General features: G+C 37.6%; 1 protein-coding gene across 3 annotated transcripts in view; it reads left to right on the top strand.

Annotated features, from left to right (window-relative positions):
- The window catches only part of GAK (cyclin G associated kinase), a 68775-nt gene that overhangs the window by 21939 nt on the left and 24323 nt on the right, over positions 1 to 22513 (top strand). For all 3 annotated transcript variants that reach the window (XM_064735358.1, XM_064735359.1, XM_064735360.1), the window contains 9 exons: positions 1665 to 1788; positions 9686 to 9735; positions 9822 to 9970; positions 13710 to 13832; positions 16583 to 16716; positions 17696 to 17890; positions 18445 to 18562; positions 20958 to 21037; positions 21380 to 21573. In XM_064735358.1, coding sequence (XP_064591428.1) covers positions 1665 to 1788; positions 9686 to 9735; positions 9822 to 9970; positions 13710 to 13832; positions 16583 to 16716; positions 17696 to 17890; positions 18445 to 18562; positions 20958 to 21037; positions 21380 to 21573 — 1167 coding nt within the window. The remainder of the gene's footprint in view (positions 1 to 1664; positions 1789 to 9685; positions 9736 to 9821; positions 9971 to 13709; positions 13833 to 16582; positions 16717 to 17695; positions 17891 to 18444; positions 18563 to 20957; positions 21038 to 21379; positions 21574 to 22513) is intronic.

Raw genomic sequence — 22513 nt, forward strand, 5'->3', positions numbered from 1 at the left:
CAGAAGGTACTGAAATCAGGACATAGCCTGAGTTTGTGTTTTACACTGAATTTCTGAGGTGAAAAAAGTGACAGTTGCCTCTGCTTTTCAAGAGGAACTATTTAACATCAGATGTGTTATAACATAAAAAGATAGCAGCTATTTGCGGTGTGTTCTTATCACTTTATGTTAAAATGGGCTTAATGTCTGGCTGAATACAGAGAGCTTAATAAAGAAATGCAGAAGAAATTGTAGGGATATTCTGGCTATGGACCATAGTAGTTCAGTAATGCTTGGAACTTGCTGACCCCATATGTCTTTATTTTAGGCTGCAAAAAGCCTGTATGAGGAAGAAATACTTCCGTAAGCACCTGGGTCTACCTGTCTTGTTTTCTCTCCTGCCCAAAAAGACCTTGAAGCCCCCATGATATTTTGAAGTACATCTGACAGTGACAGTAGTCTAAAGCTGTTTAGTTTTTCACTTCCAGAAGAACCATGTATGACAGCCTCAAAGGAAAAAGGCAGCATTTAGTCTAATGGGTATCCAGTCAGTACTTTCAGGAACAGCTGTAGCTGGTGCTGCCTTGCATCCAGCTAATTATGGAAATATTATCCAGGCCAGACTTCAGGAGAGGGTTGCACTGTAGGATGTCATTGGTGAAGAGGAAGAGATGGGGTTCCATCTGAGAAAAACGGTTGTTGGATTAGCATAACTAAATGGAATCAAAAAAAGGTCTCCAAAATGACACAATTCAAAGCTGACATACTTAGTCTGTAGAAATAGGTAATCGAGAGTATGTTCAGTTGAAAATACTTAATATAGTAAAGAAAATAAGCTTAATAGTCTTATTTAGATCTGGTTTTGTACTATTCTTTCTGCACCCGTATTAACTATTATATCTGAATATGGAGCACTTCAATTAGTGTAGAAGATATCAAGGAACTATATTGTATTCAGTTTTCCTTCTAGCTTGATATTTCTTTCTTGATATTAATTATGATGAACTGTCAATGAGACAAAGGATATTAATTTTCCAGGGGAAATGTTAAAATTGGGTAGCATTTATTGCACTAGTAACATGTATATCAATTTCTGGGATAGAATCCAACATCCTAATACAATTAAAATCAGAAGTCTGTCTGGTCATCTGTTTTGTGCAAGAATGCCTACTGTTTGCTGTATACAATCATATTAATAGGTATATTGTGCTGTGATATTGTGCTATCTGGGATGCTGTCTGGGATGTTATGCTTAAAACTTAAGCTTAACTATGCTTATCTACTGCTTCTGAAGCCCTGGATTAAAATGTGTCTACTGGAGATGATTAAGTAGATCTGCTTATGATAAGCTGCACTTTAGAAACTGGTACTAAAGAAAGGCAATGTTTGCATTGACGCTATGAAACATATGCCTTACTTCCAGAATTTTCTACCTTGTTTTCTCATAACTACAGACAGCAAATTAAGCAATGTGTTAGGTATATCACTGGTACTTCCTGACTGCTGGAAGTACTATCTTTTTGCATAAGTCATAGTTAAGGAGAACTTTAGAACTGCGAGCCTTACAGCAAGGTGTAGCCTGTATGTGCATTCACTTCCTCCCAGCTTTATAGGCAACATACTTTAAGTCATATCCTGAAATGGCTCCATAATAAAGTACAATTATTTTTATTCAACTACTCTAGGCCTGACCGTTGCGGAATGTGACCAGACTTATGGAGGGTTCTTTGATATTCTGAGGGGTGGAACAGAGCGATTTTTCACTAATATTAAGGATACATCTTCTAAAGTTATCCAGTCTGTGGCCAAGTGAGTAAAAAAAAAAATACAAAAAATAAAAAATTGTGCTGATAAGAGTTCTAAATGAAGGCACGGAGTTTACTCCAGAAATGGTATATTCAGCATATTTGTCCAAGTTTGAGCTGTTATAACTGATAGCTACCCCCTGAGATTTTATGTATGATATTAATACAAAAGTTACTTCAACAGTCATGTACTAGAATTGAGAATGTTGCAGTAAAGAACCTGTCTGTAAGTACTACTTGCCCTACTGTAAATACTGAAAACTTTTGAGACATGAGCAGGTGGGGGCTGAAGCAGCATGGAGAATTGAATTATTAGATAGGGCCTTCATGAATAAAAGAGGAATTAAAAAGATGGAATGGTGAAATGTACAAATCAAGAGAATAGATGTGAGAAGGGGAAAATACCTGCAGGGAAATAAGCTCATCAGTTTGGTTTCCAGGTGGAATTCTATGTCTTCAAGACTGTGTGAGAGGCACTCTCTGTCTCCTGTGCCCTGTATTGCATGTATGAATACTCTCATGTTTAGAGGTATATGTTTTCAGATTCGTATTGTGTGATTTTTTTTTTCTGATCAGGTTATCAGTCCCATTTCAAATAATTCTATTACCTCCTTATGACCAATATTAACCAGTCTGTACAATTTATACATTTTAGCTCATAATGAAATTCTATGCAGTGTTAAAGAGTTTTCTTAGTTCTAAGGAACTAAGAGCTAAGTTTTCTTAGTTTTAAGAAACTAAGAGTTCTAAGTAAGAGCAGGTAAGTCACTACTGAATACTTTGAATTAGACCCTCCAAAAGAATACTGAACTCTAAGTCTAACTGTAGGCTTTGTATTCCTTTAGATATTGTGTTACAGCTTGTGAAATATGTTTCTTCATATATTATTCATTGTTCATATGATTACATATGTAGGTTTTTTTCAGAATTCAAGTGTTACTTGTGCATAGTACTGCTCTAAAGTATTTATAATGGTCAGATAAGTTAGATTTGTAGATACTGCACCTCTGTATCCACTTCAAGTGTGTTTTTAGCTGTTGGCTCTTATGCTTAGTCTGTTAAAACTTCTAAATATGGCTTAGAAAGGCCAGGTCCTCTGTTTTTTAAAAGTTGCAAAAGCTGCACTGCTTTGGTTTGTCCTTAAGCATTCTATAGAAGTAACTGGGACAGTGGCATTAAACTTTTCTCCCTGGAAAAACCACATGGACAGACACAGGGCAGGGAGGTGTACAAGGAGAACAAGCTGTTGCATGATGAAAAGCAGTTTTGACAAAGTTGCAAGCCTTACTTTCCCATGGCTGTCTGTTAGATCTTACTATGTTTTGATTGTACACTACATCCATCTAAAGTACTACTACACTTCATTTCTTATTCTCTTGCCTCCACATGACTTTCTGGGTGCACCTTCATCACTTAGTTATGTTTGAAGCAGTTTTCTCTTCCTGCTCTTGCAAGTGGTTTCTTCCTTAAAGGCTGTAAGTTTAGTCACTTTTTTGAATTTCATCTTGTGCAGTTTTTCCCTTTTCTAGCAATGGATTAGGACTGTCTAAAATTGTCTCTTTAATGTGGAGTGGCTTATGCTGTGCCTACACCTTATTTTTATTTCTCTTACCTTACAGATGTGTGTAGCTTTTTGCTTTGTGTGATTTCCTTTGCTTCCATAGTAAGTGTAGTGGGCAAGGAATAAAAACAGTAACTGTACATCCAGCCACATCTGCAGAGCTCATCTAGCAACTTCTGAAGTACTGGACAGTGAGTACTTGCTGTCTGTAAAGATTCTGTTCAGTTCTCATGCTCTTCTCTACAACTGTTTGTTTAGATTATGGTGACTGCCCAAAATAAGTCTTGCATCTGTCTTATTGTTGAGACTTAGTATGCCTCTTCTCAGTTGCTAGCTAGTGTTCTGTGGCTGAACACAACAGCTTACTGCATGGCTTGTGGAACTTACTAAGTATTAGTGAAAGGAGAACGCACTACTTTTACCTCATTTGTTGAAATTACAGTAAGTCACATATGGACAATTACTAGAACTGAGTATCTTGAAAATGTAATTGTTTGATCTCATACTAGTTTGTAGCTTTTAATGGGAGGGTACATACCCTTTTGTCATATCCAAAGAAGATCAATTAGCCAGAGACCTTTTCAAACTACTGAGGAATACACATTTTTCGTGGACTATGGTGGGTTGACAGAGGGCTGTCAGACAGCGTATGCTATGTCCCAAGATTGACCATGAGGAGGTCAGTCCCTCTCAGATGTTTTGGACTCAGTTGGTTGAATAAGGGTTTTGTTTAGGTGACTATTGACCATCACCTTTGACACAATATGTGAAGCGGTCAAATTTTTGTTTAAGTTCTGTACTATCATAAGCAAATCTTGGTTTTGTGGAGCACCCTCTGTCTCCATACAACTCGGTTCTTTTCCTGTGTTATCTGAGTGGATTTAGTCATTGGGCTGAGGTATGGGAAGAAAAGAGGAAATGCTCCAAGCATGTAGTTCGGTAGTGAGAATCAGTTACTTTAATACTTATTTTTCCGGTGAGTGAAAGACAAACTCTCTCCACTTGTAATTTACCAATATTATTTAACAGCCTTGAGTTGTGTAGTTTTCCTTCTTTGTATTGCCTTTTATTTTGAATCCTTGCTGTATTTAACAGTGAAATGGTAAAATATGAACTAACATGACCAATACTTACTGTTCTGTAGAGTCTAAGGTAGACTTAAGTCCTTTAGTATCTTAACATTGCTAGCATTTGACATTCACTGTTCTACTGAGAGTCCCACCACTGGGCTTGTGCATTTTTAAACTGTGTTTTAATCAAGCTGAATTGTTAATTCTTTGTTTGCATCTGCTATAGGGCATGTCTGTTTCTGTCATATTCATTCTCTGCCTTCACAAACTTGTGTTGCGGATATAGCTGATACAATCGGCGATGTGAGAATACCTCTTCTGCTGTTGCATCTTTGACTGCCTTTCCAAAACTCTTCAACCAACATAAGGAGCAGGCATTCTGGAAAAATTAAAATGTCTCTTCTTTGTCATGCATTTTCCTCAGCCCACTTAATCACTTTTGGATTCTATCATTTCATTAGGTAGGCTCTCTCCTTCCTACTTATCATTGCTTGTTTGAATTACAGGGTTACTTCCTTTGTCTGCAGACAGACTTCTATCTTGCTGAATCCAAACTACAGTGTAAGATTTAAGTATTTTGTTGGTGTGATAAAAAAACTTATTTTTTTCTTTTCTCTAGCTGTCTTTAGCTTGATTCTGATTTTGGTCTCTTATTAGTCCTAATAAATGATAAAATCTGAGAACTGAAACACATTACAGGGTGCTTGAAACAGGAGAGTAAATAAGGACTATCTTCACTGTCCCATAGTCCACCTCAGTTGCAAGTGTCACAACCTCTGTTGCAGGCTCAGATCAGGCAGGTGCAGCAGCTTACAGATACATGTGAGAGGACAAAGAGCAACGGAGGTTCAGCCCTCTTGTTACAAACTGCCTTAAAAGCAAGTACCAGGGTGGAGATGGAGAAGATATGCATTGCTTTGTGAAGTGGCAGCATCTGCACAGACAGGAGCCTCGATCCAGCTGATGTGCCCATATGTGCCTGAAAGCTCAGCCTGCAGCTGTGCAGCCACAGCATTTCTCTGTTAAGCTCAGAGAGCTTTTTTTCCTCACTTGTGGAGCTTCTGTGCTCTTTTTTTGGGTACCAGTTTTTATGCTTATTGGGGTCTGCATCCATACAGGTTACAAAAAATACAGCTAAATGTTTTAAGGATCAAATCTTCACTGGTATTGAAAATAGCAGGCAAAACTTGTGATCAGTATTCATTTGCTTTGTCAGAACAATCTCTTTTGCTGAAAAGATTATAATGTAGTAATCTAGGAACAATTAGCTGCCTTTTATGCTTGCTTTCTTGGCTTTTAAGGTGATTTTGTTTCTTGTTTAATATTTTATTTTATGGATATTTGCATTGCACTAGGTAGTTGCATGATTAATTCAGTTTCATGAAGGAAAACCAAGTGGGAACAGATTGATGTGAATTTTATTGCTGTTTTTCTTCCTGGATTTTAAAAAATAAAGTAAAAAAAATATGGATAGATATTTTTTTCCAATCTTGTAAGAGTAGAGATGTCTGGAGGAAGATTGCTTAGTGTTAGGACAGTATTTTATTTAATGGTTTATATGCTCACATTGTAGCTGTGCTGGTTAGTCTGTCATTCTTAGTTCTTTATCATTTTCAGTTGTTAGTAAAGAGATGGTAGTATTGTAGAATTTTTTGTTGTATGTTATCTAGTTTATTTTGTGAGTTTAGTTGTTAATTTATTTCCATTGTTTTTAATTTGTTGGAATGGTCTTTTGTTTATTACTTATGGTCTTTAGGTGCATCTAGTCTCTGGCAAGAATGATAATGCCAACCATTTACACAGTGAGGAGAAGTTTCTAACATGTGGTTAGAACTTCTTATTTTTGCTTTGATATTTATTCTGCAAAATCAGAATTCATGTCTTACTTGCTTCATTTCATAGAATCAAACAGTAGTTTTGAGTGAAAGCAGCATCTGATTCTAACCCCTGAGCAGTGGGGAAGCACACCTTCAACTAGACCAGACTAGTATCCATCTGCTCTCTTTCAGTTTAATGCCATTCCTTCATATCCTGCTGTCATTACATGCCCTTGCAAAAAGTCCCTCTCCAGCTTTCTTGGAGGCCTCCATCAGATATTGTAAGGAAATAACCCCCTGCCTCCATACAGAGACTAGACTAGTCTAGTCGTGTCCCACAGTGAAGTAAACCCAGTTTTGAAGAAGTCTGTATTATCAGATAAGTACTAAATGTTGGAGTCATATCATACTTTTTTTTTTGAGTTTAATTAGACCCTTAAAAACACATAGAGTTTTCCCATGTTGAACCACAGGCTGAAAACACTTCATGTATGTCTATGTTTGCATGCTTTTCTTCTGTTATAACCTGCCAGCAAAACCGCTATCTAAATGAAATTTTTGCTGTTAAGGATATGAAAGGAAAGACCTTATTTGTGATTTTTAGTCAGAGAATTTTATCTTCAAATGCAGAGGAGTGTTTAAATAATGTGAAGAATACATGCTTTTTTCACCTTCTTACTGTTTAAAGAAATGTCAGTTACCATTCTGACATACAACACTCTGCTGAAAACAGAGTACCTTGTGTTCAGGTCTTACCACTGAAATAGCTGTGAAATCTTCAGAATAAAGTTCAGTGAATTCAAGGATATAGTGATTTTTTTGAGACTTGTGTTAATTTTACAGTTAAGAAGCTTCATTTTAATTAAAATTATGCAGAAATTCTGAAGCTTTTTCAGTGTAATATTCACATACTTGGAATACTCCTGCTAAATATAGAGCTTAAGTTGACTATGCTGTGCTCTGTTGTTGACATACTAAATTGCACTCTTACATCTATGTGTGTATGATGAGATCTATGCTCCTAATGTTGCTTTTTAATTTAGACAAATGTAAAAACCAAAGCTCAGTTGAGTGGTGTTGATAGTAAGAAGTATTATCTGAAAGTCTTCCCAAGGGAATGGGTGTGAGTACTGTTGGTTTTTTGCTCTTAATAATTTTGTGCCAATGTTACAAGTTGCTGCTTAACCTTGGTGTTACTGTGTTGAAGGGATAATGGTTCTGTGTTCTACAGCTGCGGTATTAGTTGGCCCTTTACCTTGATACCAAAAAAAAATTAATATTAGAATGATTACATATTTTCTTACTTAAAACTGTTGGATGTAATCCAGAGATAGCATTTGACTCTTCTCATCTCTGTAAAGGGCTACAGCCATCACAAATTTTAGTAAGCAATCGTTATTAGCTCTGAATGTAAATTTCTACCTTAATTGGTTTGGCTGCAGCAGGATTACCACCTGAGCTTACATGATGAAATATGTCCTTCCAAAGGTACAAAAAATTTTGAAATTGTGCCCATTTGTCTACGTCCTTATGCAAGGTTTCTCAAGGCTGAGGGTTCTGTTGATATTTTTTTTTTTTTTAGTGCTATGTCTAGTGAGACTCAAACTCCTTTGTGGTTTTAGTTTGAGACAGTGAGTCATTATCATTGCTAGGACACTGATTATGCCATTCTGCATAAATACTGTTAAATGGCATTGCATACAGAAGATTTTTCTTCTCCAATCTCAAAATCCTCCTTACAATCCTTGAATATTAAATATACATTTATATATACAATATATATTTTTAATCAGTCCCTCTAACCTCCACTGTTACTAACAAGCAGTACAGAATCAAAACTTTGTGTTCTTTCTTGATATTTCAAAATTTGAGTGTAGTATCCTAGGTTTACTCTTCTAAGCAGTGTCTCGAAATACTGTTGTGATACAGAAGTTTTGTTTTGCCTCTGAATTAATTAAATATGCATCACAGTGTTTTAATGACATTTTAAAATTCTGGAGTTAATAGGCTACTGAGATATTTAAGGTAATGTAAATCAAATTCACCCATTAGTCTAAATCAAATCCTGTTGATGAGTTTTGTTCTTTTTTTTTCCAGTCCAGGAGTGCGGACTTGTGTAGTTATACTCGAGGTTGTTGGCCTACACTGACTCTCTTCAGTTTTTTTCTCTTGCTATTTCATTCTGCTACATAGCAGATACCATGGAAACAAATGTAATAGTGGTCTTAAATTAGTTAATTGTTGACATAGTGTGGATGATTAGGTAAAGGTGCAGGGAATTGACCTAAGTATTACTGGGAGGTTTTTTTTGAAAAGCCTGCACTTTTAAACGGTGCACAGTTGTATGAGAGAGAGATGAGTAATGACTAATGCCTTTCTCACTTATGGGAGCTCTGGAAGTGAATTTTTATAAGAATTATTTAAACAAGGGAAGAGATTCTGGTACTCTTTGTGTTGGGTGCAGGTAGTTCAGGGTGCAGCTCAGTGGGAGCTGCAGGTTGAGCTCTGGCTGGGAGCCTGCGGCAAGAGGTCAGGAATTGCCAATGTTTGGAAAGCAAAGGACACAGGGGCCTGTGACAGCCAGGTGATGGGACACTGAGGCACTGCAGGAGCCAAGGACTCAGCAGGAAGAGCCCAGACTTTGGCACCCATAAACTGTGAGAGTATGAAAGCTCACCATTTCCTTTCTTGGGAGTTCCTCCTGGGAGGCAGCAGCTCCAGCTCTTACTCTGTTGCTGCAGGAGGATTAAATTACTTTAAGCAGCCATAGGTCTGGGACTCTGCTATGGGAAGCCTGGGGTCCGACTGGTAAGGAGACCTGGTCTGCCTATGAGTGCGGGGTGTGCAGGGAGTCCAGCGGGACACCCATTGGCTCTTCAGCTGCAAAGGGGCTTCAGTCCTGGCAGTGACAGGACTGGTGGTGGCTCAAGTGTGACTGCCAGAGTCCTTCCTGCATGGCTAGACAGGGAAGTGTTCTTAACACTGCCCTTATGCAATTTGGATATTGGGCAGCATGACCATCTGTGATAGATAGTAACATGCCAGACTTACGTAATTTAAACTTAGATGTTCAGCTAGTAGTCTTTCTTTTAAGCATTGAGATATTCTTCATTAAAGATATTAATGTATCATTAGGTTTTCAAACTGACACCCTTCAGTGCGTTTTTGTCAGTGAGAGCAGGGGCTATAGGAGTGAGTTAAAGATTAAGGGTATCTGTACAAAAACCCGCAGATGGTTTTGGTGCCACTAATTTAAAGGAGCAACTGCTTAAACACAGTATCTGTTCTGAAAGATCTGTTTTGAAACTCTAGAATTGTGAATGTAAGGAGCCTCAGATGGAAGAATTGAAACATTGTTCATAGTGGTGGGTGCCACTGGAGAGCTCTAGCTTTTAGACTTACTGCTTGAATGGTTATATGTCCCAGTATTAAAACCAATGTGTTTTCTTTCAGTTACGCAAAAGGAGACTTGGATATATCATATATCACTTCCAGAATTGCTGGTATGATATCTATATCTTTGTTAAACATAATTTTTCGTTGCTCTTAATACATGAAAAAATTCATTTGCTGTTTGTTCTGTCTTCAGTGATGTCCTTTCCAGCTGAAGGTGTGGAATCTGCCATCAAAAATAATATAGAAGATGTGCGGTTGTGTCTGGACTCTAAACATCCTGGCCATTATGCTGTGTACAATCTCTCTCCAAGAACATACAGGCATTCAAGATTCCATAACAGGGTTTGTATAGTTCTAGTGTATTTCTCTAAAAGGCCTTGAAACATAATGTTTTCATTATACCTTTAGATTTTTATTGTAAAATAGGTTAAAGTAGGTTAATCAAAAAGATGACAAAAGAGTAAGTACTAACACAAGGTCAAAGAGTTACCTATGTTTTCCTTGTCCTTGCTTTAAAACCAAACTTAACTGGTAGCAGACTAATCTTTAATCTTAAAAAATCTTACTAATCTTAAACAGACTAAAGTCTGTTTTTTCTAGGATAGTAATATCTTTGAAAACATGCCTCATGTACATTATGTGTTTCACATTTAAGTACTTTAAGTAGAGAATACTTAAAGTAATGAAAGTCTTACTAAAATTTCAATCTCTCCTATCTTCTACCATTTTCCTCTATCAAGGACATAGTGATTTGCATGACCTGTTCACTGGAGTTTCTCTTTCCGCCATTACATACTATTTGACTCCCATATGACTCAGCCATAGCTGACTGATTATTCCCACCATCCTCAGTATTGTTGTAATTTAGCTGAGCCTCCATTGTCCTTCCTGGCAATTTCTCTGATACTAATGTGAAGGCATTTGCCTCATTCAGCAACAAGGTATTGAGAACATCTTGTTTGGCGCCAAGATACTGGGCTTCAGTGTTTGCCCCTAAGTAAAACTTGACTGTCCTGGCTCAACTGTTGGGACTGTTACTGTGTAGGGAGTTGTCCAGTGCCTTAACAGTCTGTAGTGATCATGCCCCTTCCACACAATACTGTCTGCCAAGAAGAGAGTCTAGAACCATTATTAGTTACAGAGTAATAAAGCTTTTTGGGCCTTATTATACAGAGCCATCCTTAGCATTATTTCAGTTACCAGAGTTGACTTAAAATGTTGGGGTGAGGTATATTTAAAGTATTCTTCCTAGTGCTATCACTTTCTTTTGTTTCCTTGTAAACAAGATGAAGTATTGTCACACCTGAAAGAAACCATTACTGCCTCTTTATATGAATGCAATCAACTTCTTTATGTGTATCTGGTTCAATATGAAGTTCAGGCAGAGGCTATTCAAGATGAAAGGCAAAAAAGCTTGATTACACAGGAAATGTACTGCATGATTTTTTGTAGCAGGTACCTCAAAGCAAAATGTTCAGCAATTCTTTTTAGCACTAGATTGCTGGAAAGTCAGAGACTGGTATGGTGAACTGATTTATTCCACATCCTGCAAAGTGATCAGTCTCTGCTTGTGGAATGATAAATTCTGTGACTGGGAATTTGCTTACCAATGGATTTTTTTAGTTATGCAAGTCTGAGATGTCTGTACACCTGGTATTTCTGATGTGTTGATACTAAGAATGGTAATATGATCTTGGTTTTGTTCAAAAGTCATAGTAGGTCATAATTAGTTGAAACATTACAGGTTCATGATCACTTTATTGTCTAGGAGTACTTAGGAAGGCAGTTATTTTACTTGGAAACAAACTCTTAATTGTATTTGGAACTCTTACCTGCCTATTGAAATCGAGATGTTTAGCAGTGCTGACTAACTTAATTGTTCAATGCTGGATGATAGCAGCCATGTAGGAACCTAAAAAAGCTTAGGTTTACTTTAATGCTGGCAAAAGATGATTGTGGCAAGCCTTTAAATGTAATCAGAGGAGAGCAGCTTCTAAAATTCTTAATTATGACACTTTGCTTAGAAGGTATTTATGAAATTACATATTACTAGTTTCTTGCTGTTTTCTATCTGTATGGATTTTCTACAAATTTCTTTAATCTTGGTTAAAATAATTGGTAGTTTTGAAACTAGCGTCTCTGCTAGTTTTGAGTCCTTTTTGGAATGGATTGCTCTGAGAGTTTGGGCACTATCCATAATTCTGCTAATTGTCAGGACATTTAGAGCTGTAAACACAGCTAAGAAACAGAAGGTAATGTTGTTTTTGTTACATCTTGTAGGAAACCTAGTGTTTGAGTGGAAAGTAAATGGTAGATTAAAAGGAAAATGTCAGTACTTTTTGCATTTTTGAATACACTTATTTTAGGCTGTGTTCTGGTCTGAAGCTGCAACACTTCAATTTGATTCTTTTGCAGTGTTGTGATTTAACTTGAGCCAGCAACCAAGCTGCTTGCTTATTCCTCCCTGGTAGAAATGGGGAGGGAATCACAAGGTGAAAGTAAGAACTCATGGGTTGAAATAAAAGCAGTTTAATAAGTAAAGCAAAACCCACAGGTACAAGCAAAGCAAAACAAGGAATTTATCCACCTTTTCCAATGGGCAGGCAGGTGTACAGGAACACAGGGCTCCATCATGCATTATAATTCCTTCGGAAGACAAATGCCATCGCTCTGAATGTTTCCCCTTCCATTCTTTTTCCCACAGATTTATGGGTTGAGCATGATGTCCTATGTTATGGAGTATTCCTTTGGTTAGCTGGGGTCACTTGTCCTGGCTGTGTCCCCTCCCTCTTGTGCATCTCGAGCCTGCTTGTTGGTGAGCTGATGTGAGAGGCAGACAAGACATTAGCTCTATCTAAGCTGTGCTTATCATTAAAAAAAAAATCCCTGTGTTATCAACACTAGGTTCTGTCACAAATACAAATTGATTCCCTCGCAAAACACAGCCTCATTTAGTTGCTGTGGAGAAAATTACTCCAGCTGAAACCAGAACACACTGCTGTTGTAATATTTGAGATGTACTGAAGCCCACATTGAATCCTGTGGTGAAGAGGGATATAAGGGACTTTTTGCCTTAGCTTTTCTTTGTTTACTGGTGACTTTGCATAAGCTTGCACTAAAAAAGGAATGAGCAATTTAAATCAGTTGCAAAGGGATTCTTTCTGAAATGGCCTTATTTTTAAATTAAAATACAAGAGTACAATAAAGAGACTTACACTGTTTATTTCAGTCTTTTTTCCTGTGCTTGGCACAAACACAGATTTTTGTGATAATCAGTACAGGTAATTTATATCAGAATAACCCTTGAACTCTTTATCTAGATAGGAAGACATACTGCTGATAGGGAAACTTGATCTTCAATATCTGGCAATTGCAGTTGAGACTAAAAACAAATACAAAAAGCTTCATTTGTAACTTGCTTTTCAATTCTTAATATATCTAACTCTTTAGGTGTTTCAAGTGCCCCAAAAATCAAGTTTCATATCCTGTATCCTTACTGGACAGTTGGTTTTAAGGATATAGATTCATAGCAGTGAAGCTGATTTTTTGTTTGTGTTTTGAAGCAGTAATTGTAAATGAAATATTAATGAACCGCTCAAGCTCTTTGAACAAAGGACAAATATTGAAAGAAGCCTAATCTTTCTGTTGTTGGGTTTTTTTTGGTTTTTGGTGGGTTTTTTTTGTTTTGTTTTGTTTTGTGGGTTTTTTTTTTTTTTGGCTTTTTTTTTTTTTTGGTCGGTTGGTTGGTTGTTTGTTTTTGCTTTTTATTTGCTTAAGTGTATATGCACAAATTAAGTTGAAAGCTGTTTTATTTTACTCCTTGCTCTGAGAATATTTCAGGTAGTAATCTGAGTTCTTTATACTTTTTGTGCAGCAGATTTGTAGACAGAACTGAAGTTTTATTGCACTTCTTTGTGATGTTTACACTGTGTAACACTGCTTTTCTTGAGTGTCTTTCTTAATTTCATCATGAAGGTGGCATTCAAGTGTAAAATTGCCTTGTAGACATTTGCATAACCCAGGTTGTGTATATGTGTCAATATTATACTGTTTCTCACATCTCTTGTCTCTCTCACTGCAGGTTTCTGAATGTGGCTGGCCAGCAAGACGAGCACCAAATCTTCAGAATCTCTATAGCATATGCAAGAACATGCATTTATGGCTGAAACAAGACCAGAAAAATGTTTGCATTGTGCATTGCCTTGTAAGAAATTGGTTTATGTCTGAAGTGCTTTATTCAATAGAGCTTTAAATTGTGAAGAAGGATGCTGGTATTCATTCAGTTTGTGGTTGCTACTGGCTTTCTTTACTGGATGCCCCAGGGTCAACTCCTTCCTGCTGTGTTCGTAGGGAAGTTACTTGCCTCAATTTTCTCCTTAGGGAAATTGGTATGTTAATGTAGCCATTGCTTACTTGCATTTAGTGTGGAAGGCAGTATACAGGCAGTATTAAGGGAAAGTATCCTTTGGAAGAAAAAAAAAAATCCACTCTAGTGTTTCAGTATTTGCTCCATTTTTTGTTTTCTGTGTGATAGATGGGTGTACACTGCATATCCCGTTATTGTCCATTTAGAATGTAATCTGTACCTACAGAATTTCAGAAACTGACTGTAAGACTTCTGGTCTACCTGCTTTTGCTGGCAGCAGATTGCTCTGTAGATTTCACTATTCTCCAAAGTATTATTAATTTTGATATAACTAAAAAAAGCAATAAAATTGTCTATAGAGCCACCTCATGTTAAACATGGTGGGGGGAGGAATAAATTTAAAGAATACTTTGCTCAGAATTTGAAAATTAAGTCACTCTTGCATTTGTTTAAGAGAATTGCAGGTGAAATTTTGACCTTCTTCTTTTGCTGCAGAGTAAAAAACAAAATATGGCTATGTGACAATACTTGCAGTGCTGCTGGAAAGCATTCAAAACCTGTCTGGCTGGATGGCCGGGCCCAGAGAGTGCTGGTGAATGGTGCTGCATCCTTCTGGGCCAGTCACCAGGGGTGTCCCTCAGGGGTCTGTGCTGGGGCCAGTTCTGTTTGATATTTTTATTGATGACATGGATGAGGGTTTAGAGTCTTTCTTAGCAAGTTTGCAGATGACACTGAGTTGGGAGTGTGTGTTGATCTGTTGGAGGGACGGAGGGCTTTGCAGAGAGACTTGGAATGGTTGGATGGATGGGCAGAATCTAATGGGATGAAGTTTAATAAGTCCAAGTGCCCAGTCCTGCACTTTGGCCACCATAACCCCCTGCAGCACACAGGCTGGGGATGGTGTGGTTGGACAGGGCCCAGGCAGAAAGGGACCTGGGGGTGCTGGTCCACAGCCGGCTGGACATGAGCCAGTAGTGTGCCCTGGGGGCCAAGAAGGCCAAGGGCATCCTGGCCTGTGTCAGGAATAGTGTGGCCAGCAGGAGCAGGGAGGTCATTCTGCCCCTGTACTGGCACTGGTGAGGGCACACCTCGAGTGCTGTGTCCAGTTCTGGGCCCCTCACTTTAGGAGGGACGTTGATTTACTTGAGCGTGTCCAAAGGAGAGCAACGAGGCTGGTGAGGGGCTTGGAGCACAAGCTGTATGAGGAACTACTGAGGGAGCTGGGGTTGGTCAGCCTGGAGAAAAGGAGACTCAGGGGTGACCTTATCACTCTCTTCAACTTCCTGAAGGGTGGCTGTGGTGAGCTGAGGGTCGGTCTCTTTCTCCGGGCAACAACAGACAGAACAGCAAGAGGACACAGTCTCAAGCTGCGCCAAGGGAGATAGAGGCTAGAAGTAACGAGGAAGTTTTTCCCAGAAAGAGTGGCCAAATACTGGAATCATCTACCCAGGGAGTGGTGGATGTGGCACTTGGAGCCATGATCTAGTTGAGGTGTCAGAACATGGGTTGGACTCAATGATCCTGAAGGTCTCTGCCAACCTAGAAATTCTGTGATTCTGTATAGCCATCAATAGGGAATATCACTATCAGAGTCAAACCCGGGATTTGTTAATCTGACAAACCATATTTGTGAGTTTTCTAGTGTTTTGAAAGTAAAAAGCCAGTTGATGTCAGCTCCTGAAAGCCAGTATAATTTTCAGTGGTGCTGTGAGGTTAGGCATCTAATTCTATATTAATGTGATACTACCTCGGTGTCACACGATTGCTGGTCGAGTAGGTAAGAAGAAGATGTGATGATTTAGCACCAGTTTCTGTAACATCTTTCCCTTGAGTTGTTTTGTTCAAGGTACTTAACTCATTTCTTTTCCTCACATGTGAGGCAAACTTTTATATATATACATGGCTTTGTGCCAGATGTGATGTAAAGTGTACACCAGAACTTTAAGAAATTAATTATAAAAATTCTGGTCCATGATGCTAGCCAACGAACCTGGAGAAGGCCTCTTCTGTCAACCATTATCTCTTCCAAAAATCTTCTGCCTTTTATAATACAGGGATGTATCTGGGATATGTGTGTAGCGGGGATTCCTGCAGAAAGAAGCTAGTTTTAATCTCTTTCTCTTTGTTTCTTAACAGTTTTAGACAGCAGTCTAAAGAGTTTAGTGTGGTTTAGTTCTTCTGAGCCTTTGTACTTTTCTTGTAGCAGTAGTCCATGGCTATCAGTCAAAAATAGCAGTGTTCTGGGATTTCAGATAGCAGCCGGGAAACAAACCTATAAAATGGGTATTAGTGACAGTAAGGTAAAGAATATAAACTGAAAATTTCAAATAGTGTTAAGCTAAAGTAGTTACTCACATTTGAACAAGAAAGTATTATGTAATATCTTTTGTATGGTGTGGAATTTAAATTAAAACCTTTCACACTCAGCTACAAACTTCAAATCAAATAACAGCACTAGACTTTGTACATCATGACATTAAATAATGATAGGATATGGGATACATAATGGGATGTTCTTCAGTAGCTTGGATAATGCTTTTTCCACTAGATTTACTAACAAAGCTACTTTTTTTTTTTTTTTTTACTAGGATGGAAGAGCAGCATCTGCTGTTGTAGTCTGTTCTTTTCTGTGTTTTTGTCGTCTCTTCACTACTGCTGAAGCTGCTGTTTATATGTTCAGTATGAAACGCTGTCCACCTGGCATTTGGCCTTCTCATAAAAGGTACTGTAAGAGACTCATGAAGCAAGTAGTTATTCAATTCTGAATATGGTATAGGATGTCTTTAGAAAGATAAATTATTTCAATAATGTCTGTGTTCAAACGTGTTTCCAAGTACTTTGCTGTATTGTGAATTAAAGGGAGTTCTGAATTTTCTGAACCTGTAAGTACCCATCAGAAATAGGTCAAATATACCCTTTGGAGAAGAAATGTTAAGAGTGAAAACAAGGGTGTGCAGAGCTTTTGAATGCTTTCTTAATTATAAAATCCTCTTCCACATGTGTAAGACTTATTTCATGTTTCCTAGTTTATTACAATAGGTTTTATTATGTCACAGCACTGCAAGCTCTGAGGGAATACCAGAAATTATTTTTGTCAATGCAGTAAAAATGCCTTGTGTGCCTTTATTTTGGGAGTGCATGCAGAGGTGACTTGCACATACTTTGGCAAACGTTTTAAACTGTTTATTTGACTTAATTTGATAGATCTTATAACTGTAAAGTATGAATAACAAGTGACAGTGGTAGTAAGGTTGTTTCCTAAAAAAACAATTAGATTTTGAAGGATGGGAAATAAAGTATTAATTCAGTATAAAGGACAGCTTATGTTTTTGTACACATTTACTTAATGTATACTTAAGGGGTTCTCCACAAAATAAGATATAATAATCAGGACAAATTTAAACACTTTAGGGAGATTTAAGTGATCCGTTATGTACAAGATACAAAATAAATAGTTCTCCTAGATTAGCATTTTAAGACCTTTTGAAATAGTGACTAGTTTATTTTACAAGTCATTATATGTAAAGCTACAGAACCTTTTTCAGATTTGAAAATCCGTTTGCTGGAGGTGGTGGTGAATGTTCCCACTGTTTCACTGTTAATAATGCATAGTGACTGAGTAAGATGTAACTTGCTTATGTGTTCACCCATTTCTTAGAATTTTGTGCTCTGACTAAATGAGTATCCTCTGGTTTTGGCAGATACATTGAGTACATGTGTGACATGATGGCTGAAGAACCCATTATTCCTCACAGCAAGCCCATCCTGGTCAGATCAATTGTCATGACTCCCGTGCCGCTTTTCAGTAAGCAGCGTAATGGCTGCAGGCCTTTTTGTGAGGTTTATGTGGGAGATGAGAGAGTAGCCACTACCTCCCAGGAATATGACAAAATGAAGTAAGTACAGATTATGACTTGCTCTGAAACAGCAAGTTATGTTTTTCTGGATTCTAGCATTTACGTGTTTCTAGATTCCTGTGTACCCTTTTAGCTGGTCTCGAAAGTGAATCATGACTGTGCTTGTTAGAGCAGCTGGTCTTGCAGAACAGTGGGGCTGATGCTGGGGTGGCACACTGGGCACTGCAAGGCACTGAGCCAGACTCTCTTCTCACTCCATGTGATGCAAGACTGGGAACATTGATCCGTAATGTACTTGTGCTGAGCATGACATCATGTCTCAGTCATGGAAACTTTAAGGATCCCCCAGGCATGTCAGCTGCAAGGTGACTGCTTATAAGCCCTTGTACAGCTCTGGTGTCTGCACAATTGTAAATTGTACTAACACTGCTGGATGTGGGTAATCACAGACAAGAAAAATGAGAGAATACTGAAGTCCTTGTAGCTTTCCAGCTCCTGAAGGCCTTGGAGAAAGCAGACTAAATCTAAAGCAATACACTATTTAATCTCTTTTTAAACTAATTGGCTATGATTATGTTTTCTTTCTCCTTTAGGGAGTTTAAAATTGAAGATGGGAAAGCGGTAATCCCATTGGGTATAACAGTCCAAGGAGATGTTCTCATTGTGATCTATCACGCCCGGTCAACTCTAGGAGGACGACTACAAGCCAAGGTAATGATGAATTTAAGAGCCTGAATGGAAGATGTGGGGTTTTTTGGTTGCAGTTTTGTAACCTACTAGTTATCTACTGAATACTTTGCTTTATTTACTATTCTTTGTTTAGAGAAATGTTTGAGGTTTTCATTCACTTGTGAATTCAACCTTTTCAAGCTTTCTGAGACTGTCCACTCCCAATGCTGTACATGTAGATGCTTTTATAAGCATTTCCGGAAAGTACTTCAATACTGATAATTGTTATATTTCTAGGGAAACTCCCCAGCCAGTTTTTTTTGAGCCAGCAATTATTATCTGTTAAGTTGCACAACAAGCCAGAACTTTTTAATTCTGTGCACACAAACTGCAAACAAAGGAAATATACCACTCAGCAGAAAAGTGGGATTCCAGAGATTGACGGTACAGAACAGGCCAGAAAAATCCATGTGGTTTTATAGGCTATTTCTAAAGTCAGGTTCCATTTTTGTAGCTGATTTTCTTACTTGTCTTTGTTCTACTAGGGAGAATGCATATTTCCTTTTTTAATTCAACTATGGATGCAACTGTATTGCAAGATCACAAAAAACTTGTTAATGAAGCCTGTCTTCATTTTTTTTTAAAAGACAGGCATGTTCTTTTTTTTCCAGATAAGTAACCCAGTTAAACTTAGAAATCCATGTAAAAGATAAGGACAGATAGCACAAAGTTTAGAGCTTGAAGGTTTCTGGAAATTGACAAGACAATTTTTCAGCCAGTTTTGGTACATGTGGGACATACATGTGTATTCATACCTAGTTAGTGTTTACTGAAATTGGTTTCCTCCTGGTTTTTTTTTTCTGATTTGTGAGTAGGAAGGTATCGAATCTTGTCATGTTCAACAAGATCTTCCAGAATACCTTAAAACTAAAATGAAATGATTATTAATGACTTTAACTGACTTAAAATCAGTGAAATGATTCCTTAATGCGCAAAAATAACTACTGTATTGTTCAAGGTCATCAGGAGAAAGGCATAAACCTGACCAAATTTAGCCAAGGCTAGGTTATACTTCTTGTACCATCTCACTTCTATTCATGATAGAGTTTCTTTGATGTGGTTTCTCTGGCATTTTTTCGCTGATAGAAAAGACTAGAATTTTCTCAGCTGTCAGCTGTAACAAATGATGCATCAACAGTGTGTGAGATGATCTGGGTTTGGAGGTTTGATGGAACAATATTCAATGTGTCCTTAGTTTTATGTGCTGTAAGTTGCCCCCTAAAGTTCTCTGCAGATCTCTTACAGAGATTAACCACCACATTTCAAGATTTCTACTATATTTACAGTTGGGTGTTATGAATGTCTTCTACTTTCTCACAGCTAATTAGAGAGAGAGAGTTCAGTTTAACTTCTGGGAAAGTGATGGTAGAGATGGATGAATCAGAGGAGCTCCCTCCAGTATGTCCATGTCTCTCCTGTACTAAGGAGCCCAGAACTGGGCATTGCAATTACAGCTGAGGCTTCACTGGTGCTGAATAGAGGGAAAGAATCATCGCCCTTAATCTGTGGCAATGCTTTTTCTATTATTTGGTTTCTGGTTATGATGTTCAGGAAATACTCATTTACGAGGAAAGCTTTCATAATTCAGTATTGTTATAACATTTTCTGGACTACTACTGCGTGACTTCTTTGTAAGGACTGGCAATACTGTATCACAGATGTTGCAACTAATGCTAGGAAACAAATACAGGCTGCATTGATCAGTGAGCTGTAATTTGGATTTGTGCAAGCTCAGGAGCTACCTGAATATTCTATAGTAGCATATTTCTGGACACTCATATTCCCATCAGGCATGGGAAAGTAGTTTATCTGTAAACAGTTGAGTGATTAAAATGAGTCAGTTGACAAAAGCCCTACAATTCTCTCTGGAATGAATGACTGACTTGAAGTTGTACAAAAAAAACTCCTTGAATGCCTTCTGAAGTGTCCTTTTAAATGTGGTACATTTAAAACTGTTTTAAAGCCATTCCTTTGTATGTGATGTACATGTATTTCTTGGCTGGCATATTGCACAATGGATTTTCCTGAGCATATGCTGTTCAGAAAAGGAACAAGGGTTATGCAGTTTTAGCCTCCACAACAGGATCTGTAAATGCTTTAGACTTTGATAGTCTGTTTTGAGGTTAGTGATGAGACATACCTGACTGAAGGTCTTTTGGTTTGTTAATGCTGGTAATAGATCTATTTATGTTCTATCTCAAATGCATTTAAATCTTTCAAGATAAAGTATACTTGTAATTAAATGGAATTTTCTGTAGCAAAGCAAGTACTTCAAAATATTTTAATATTGATAATACTTTGCATTATGTTAAAGGCAGAACACTGTACATACTGTTCGTGTGGATTTATACAGTTTCCTGTTTCTTGTTTTCAACAGATGGCTTCAATGAAGATGTTTCAGATTCAATTCCATACAGGCTTTGTGCCCCGAAATGCCACTACAGTGAAATTTGCCAAGTATGTTGACACCTCTTTGTAGAAGACTGGAAGAAGTTGTCTTTGAAACTGCTTAACCTGCCAAACATCAACATATACTGGGAGAGGAAATATAGTCAGTTCAGGAAGTAGATGACTTTGATTGCAATAAGAGTCTATTTTTACTCACCTTAAGGAAACGAGATGTATTGTTCATTGTACAAACAATGTACAAAAATACCACCTGTTTAGGATGGGAAAAGTAAACAAATACAGCATTTTTAATGTCTTATATTAATTGCTTTGGAGTTTTGTTTTGGACTGTAGTAGATCTAATCCAGTTAGCCATCAGTATCAAGAAACTTCTTGTCTGTGTCTTTACAGATATGATCTGGATGCCTGTGACATACAAGAGAAATACCCTGATTTGTTTCAAGTCAATCTGGAAGTAGAGGTGGAGCCCAGAGATAGGCCCAGCTGTGAACAGCCACCTTGGGATAACATGAATATAAAAGGACTGAATCCCAAGATCCTCTTCTCCACCCGAGAGGAACAGCAAGAGATTTTATCAAAATTTGGTAATGAATCCATTGAAAAACTAGAGAATGTGAGAAGGTTTTCAATGTACTTAGTGTTTGAAGCTTTTGTTTAATTTTTGATGTTCCATTAATTGAAAGAAATTGGAAAGGGTTTTTTTTTGTAAATATCAGTTAAAAATATGCATTGTATGGAGGAGCTTAAGTTATCCTCCAGTAATAAGGATTGTAATTACGCTTGTCTTAATTCTACTGTGCTTACATGTGCTTGGTTTCATAGCTTACAGAGCTATGAATAGGCCATTTGCAGGAGGGACTTCTAGCAAATGGAATTGTAACAGTCAGTATTTGTAGCCACAATGTCTTGAAGAGGGTTTATTTGGCTAAACTGGCACCAGTATCATTTCACTTAAAATTACGTGAGCATTCCTCAGAAATGGTTTTAGGTAAGAATGTTTTTATCAACATTCTTATGCATAGCCATGTAATGTTGTAATTAGTTTCCTGCACTTTTCCTAATATGTTCCAGCAGACACTCTTTTATTATCTGTATTTGTCTTTATCTGTAGATGCCTGCATTAGTTGCAGTTAATGCTGTTCAGTATCTTTCTTCTTCTCCTGGTATCAGTGATTAGCTTTGACATTTTCATTCAGGCTCTTAAGCCTTCTCTGTGTTTTGAGGATAAAGAAGCATGACGAAGATTACTGTGGTGATTTTAGTGATACGAGATCTCACCCTGTGCTGTTAATATGGTACATCTCAAGTACATTTTTTTCATACAAGATAGTTGCTGCTGGCCTTTATTTCTTTCAAGCAGGATATGTGTTGTTTGTATTATGATTTAGGCAGTTTTCTATTTAACTTAGCTTAATCCTACTGTGAACACAATTATCAGATCTCTAAAGCTAAGGTGTTTAACTTTACATCGTCATTGATGATGGGGTTCTGTAAAAGTTACTCTTATTTTCTTAAGTCGCTTCC

Source organism: Zonotrichia leucophrys, chromosome Z, assembly GCF_028769735.1.
Source record: "Zonotrichia leucophrys gambelii isolate GWCS_2022_RI chromosome Z, RI_Zleu_2.0, whole genome shotgun sequence".
NCBI lineage: Eukaryota > Metazoa > Chordata > Aves > Passeriformes > Passerellidae > Zonotrichia > Zonotrichia leucophrys.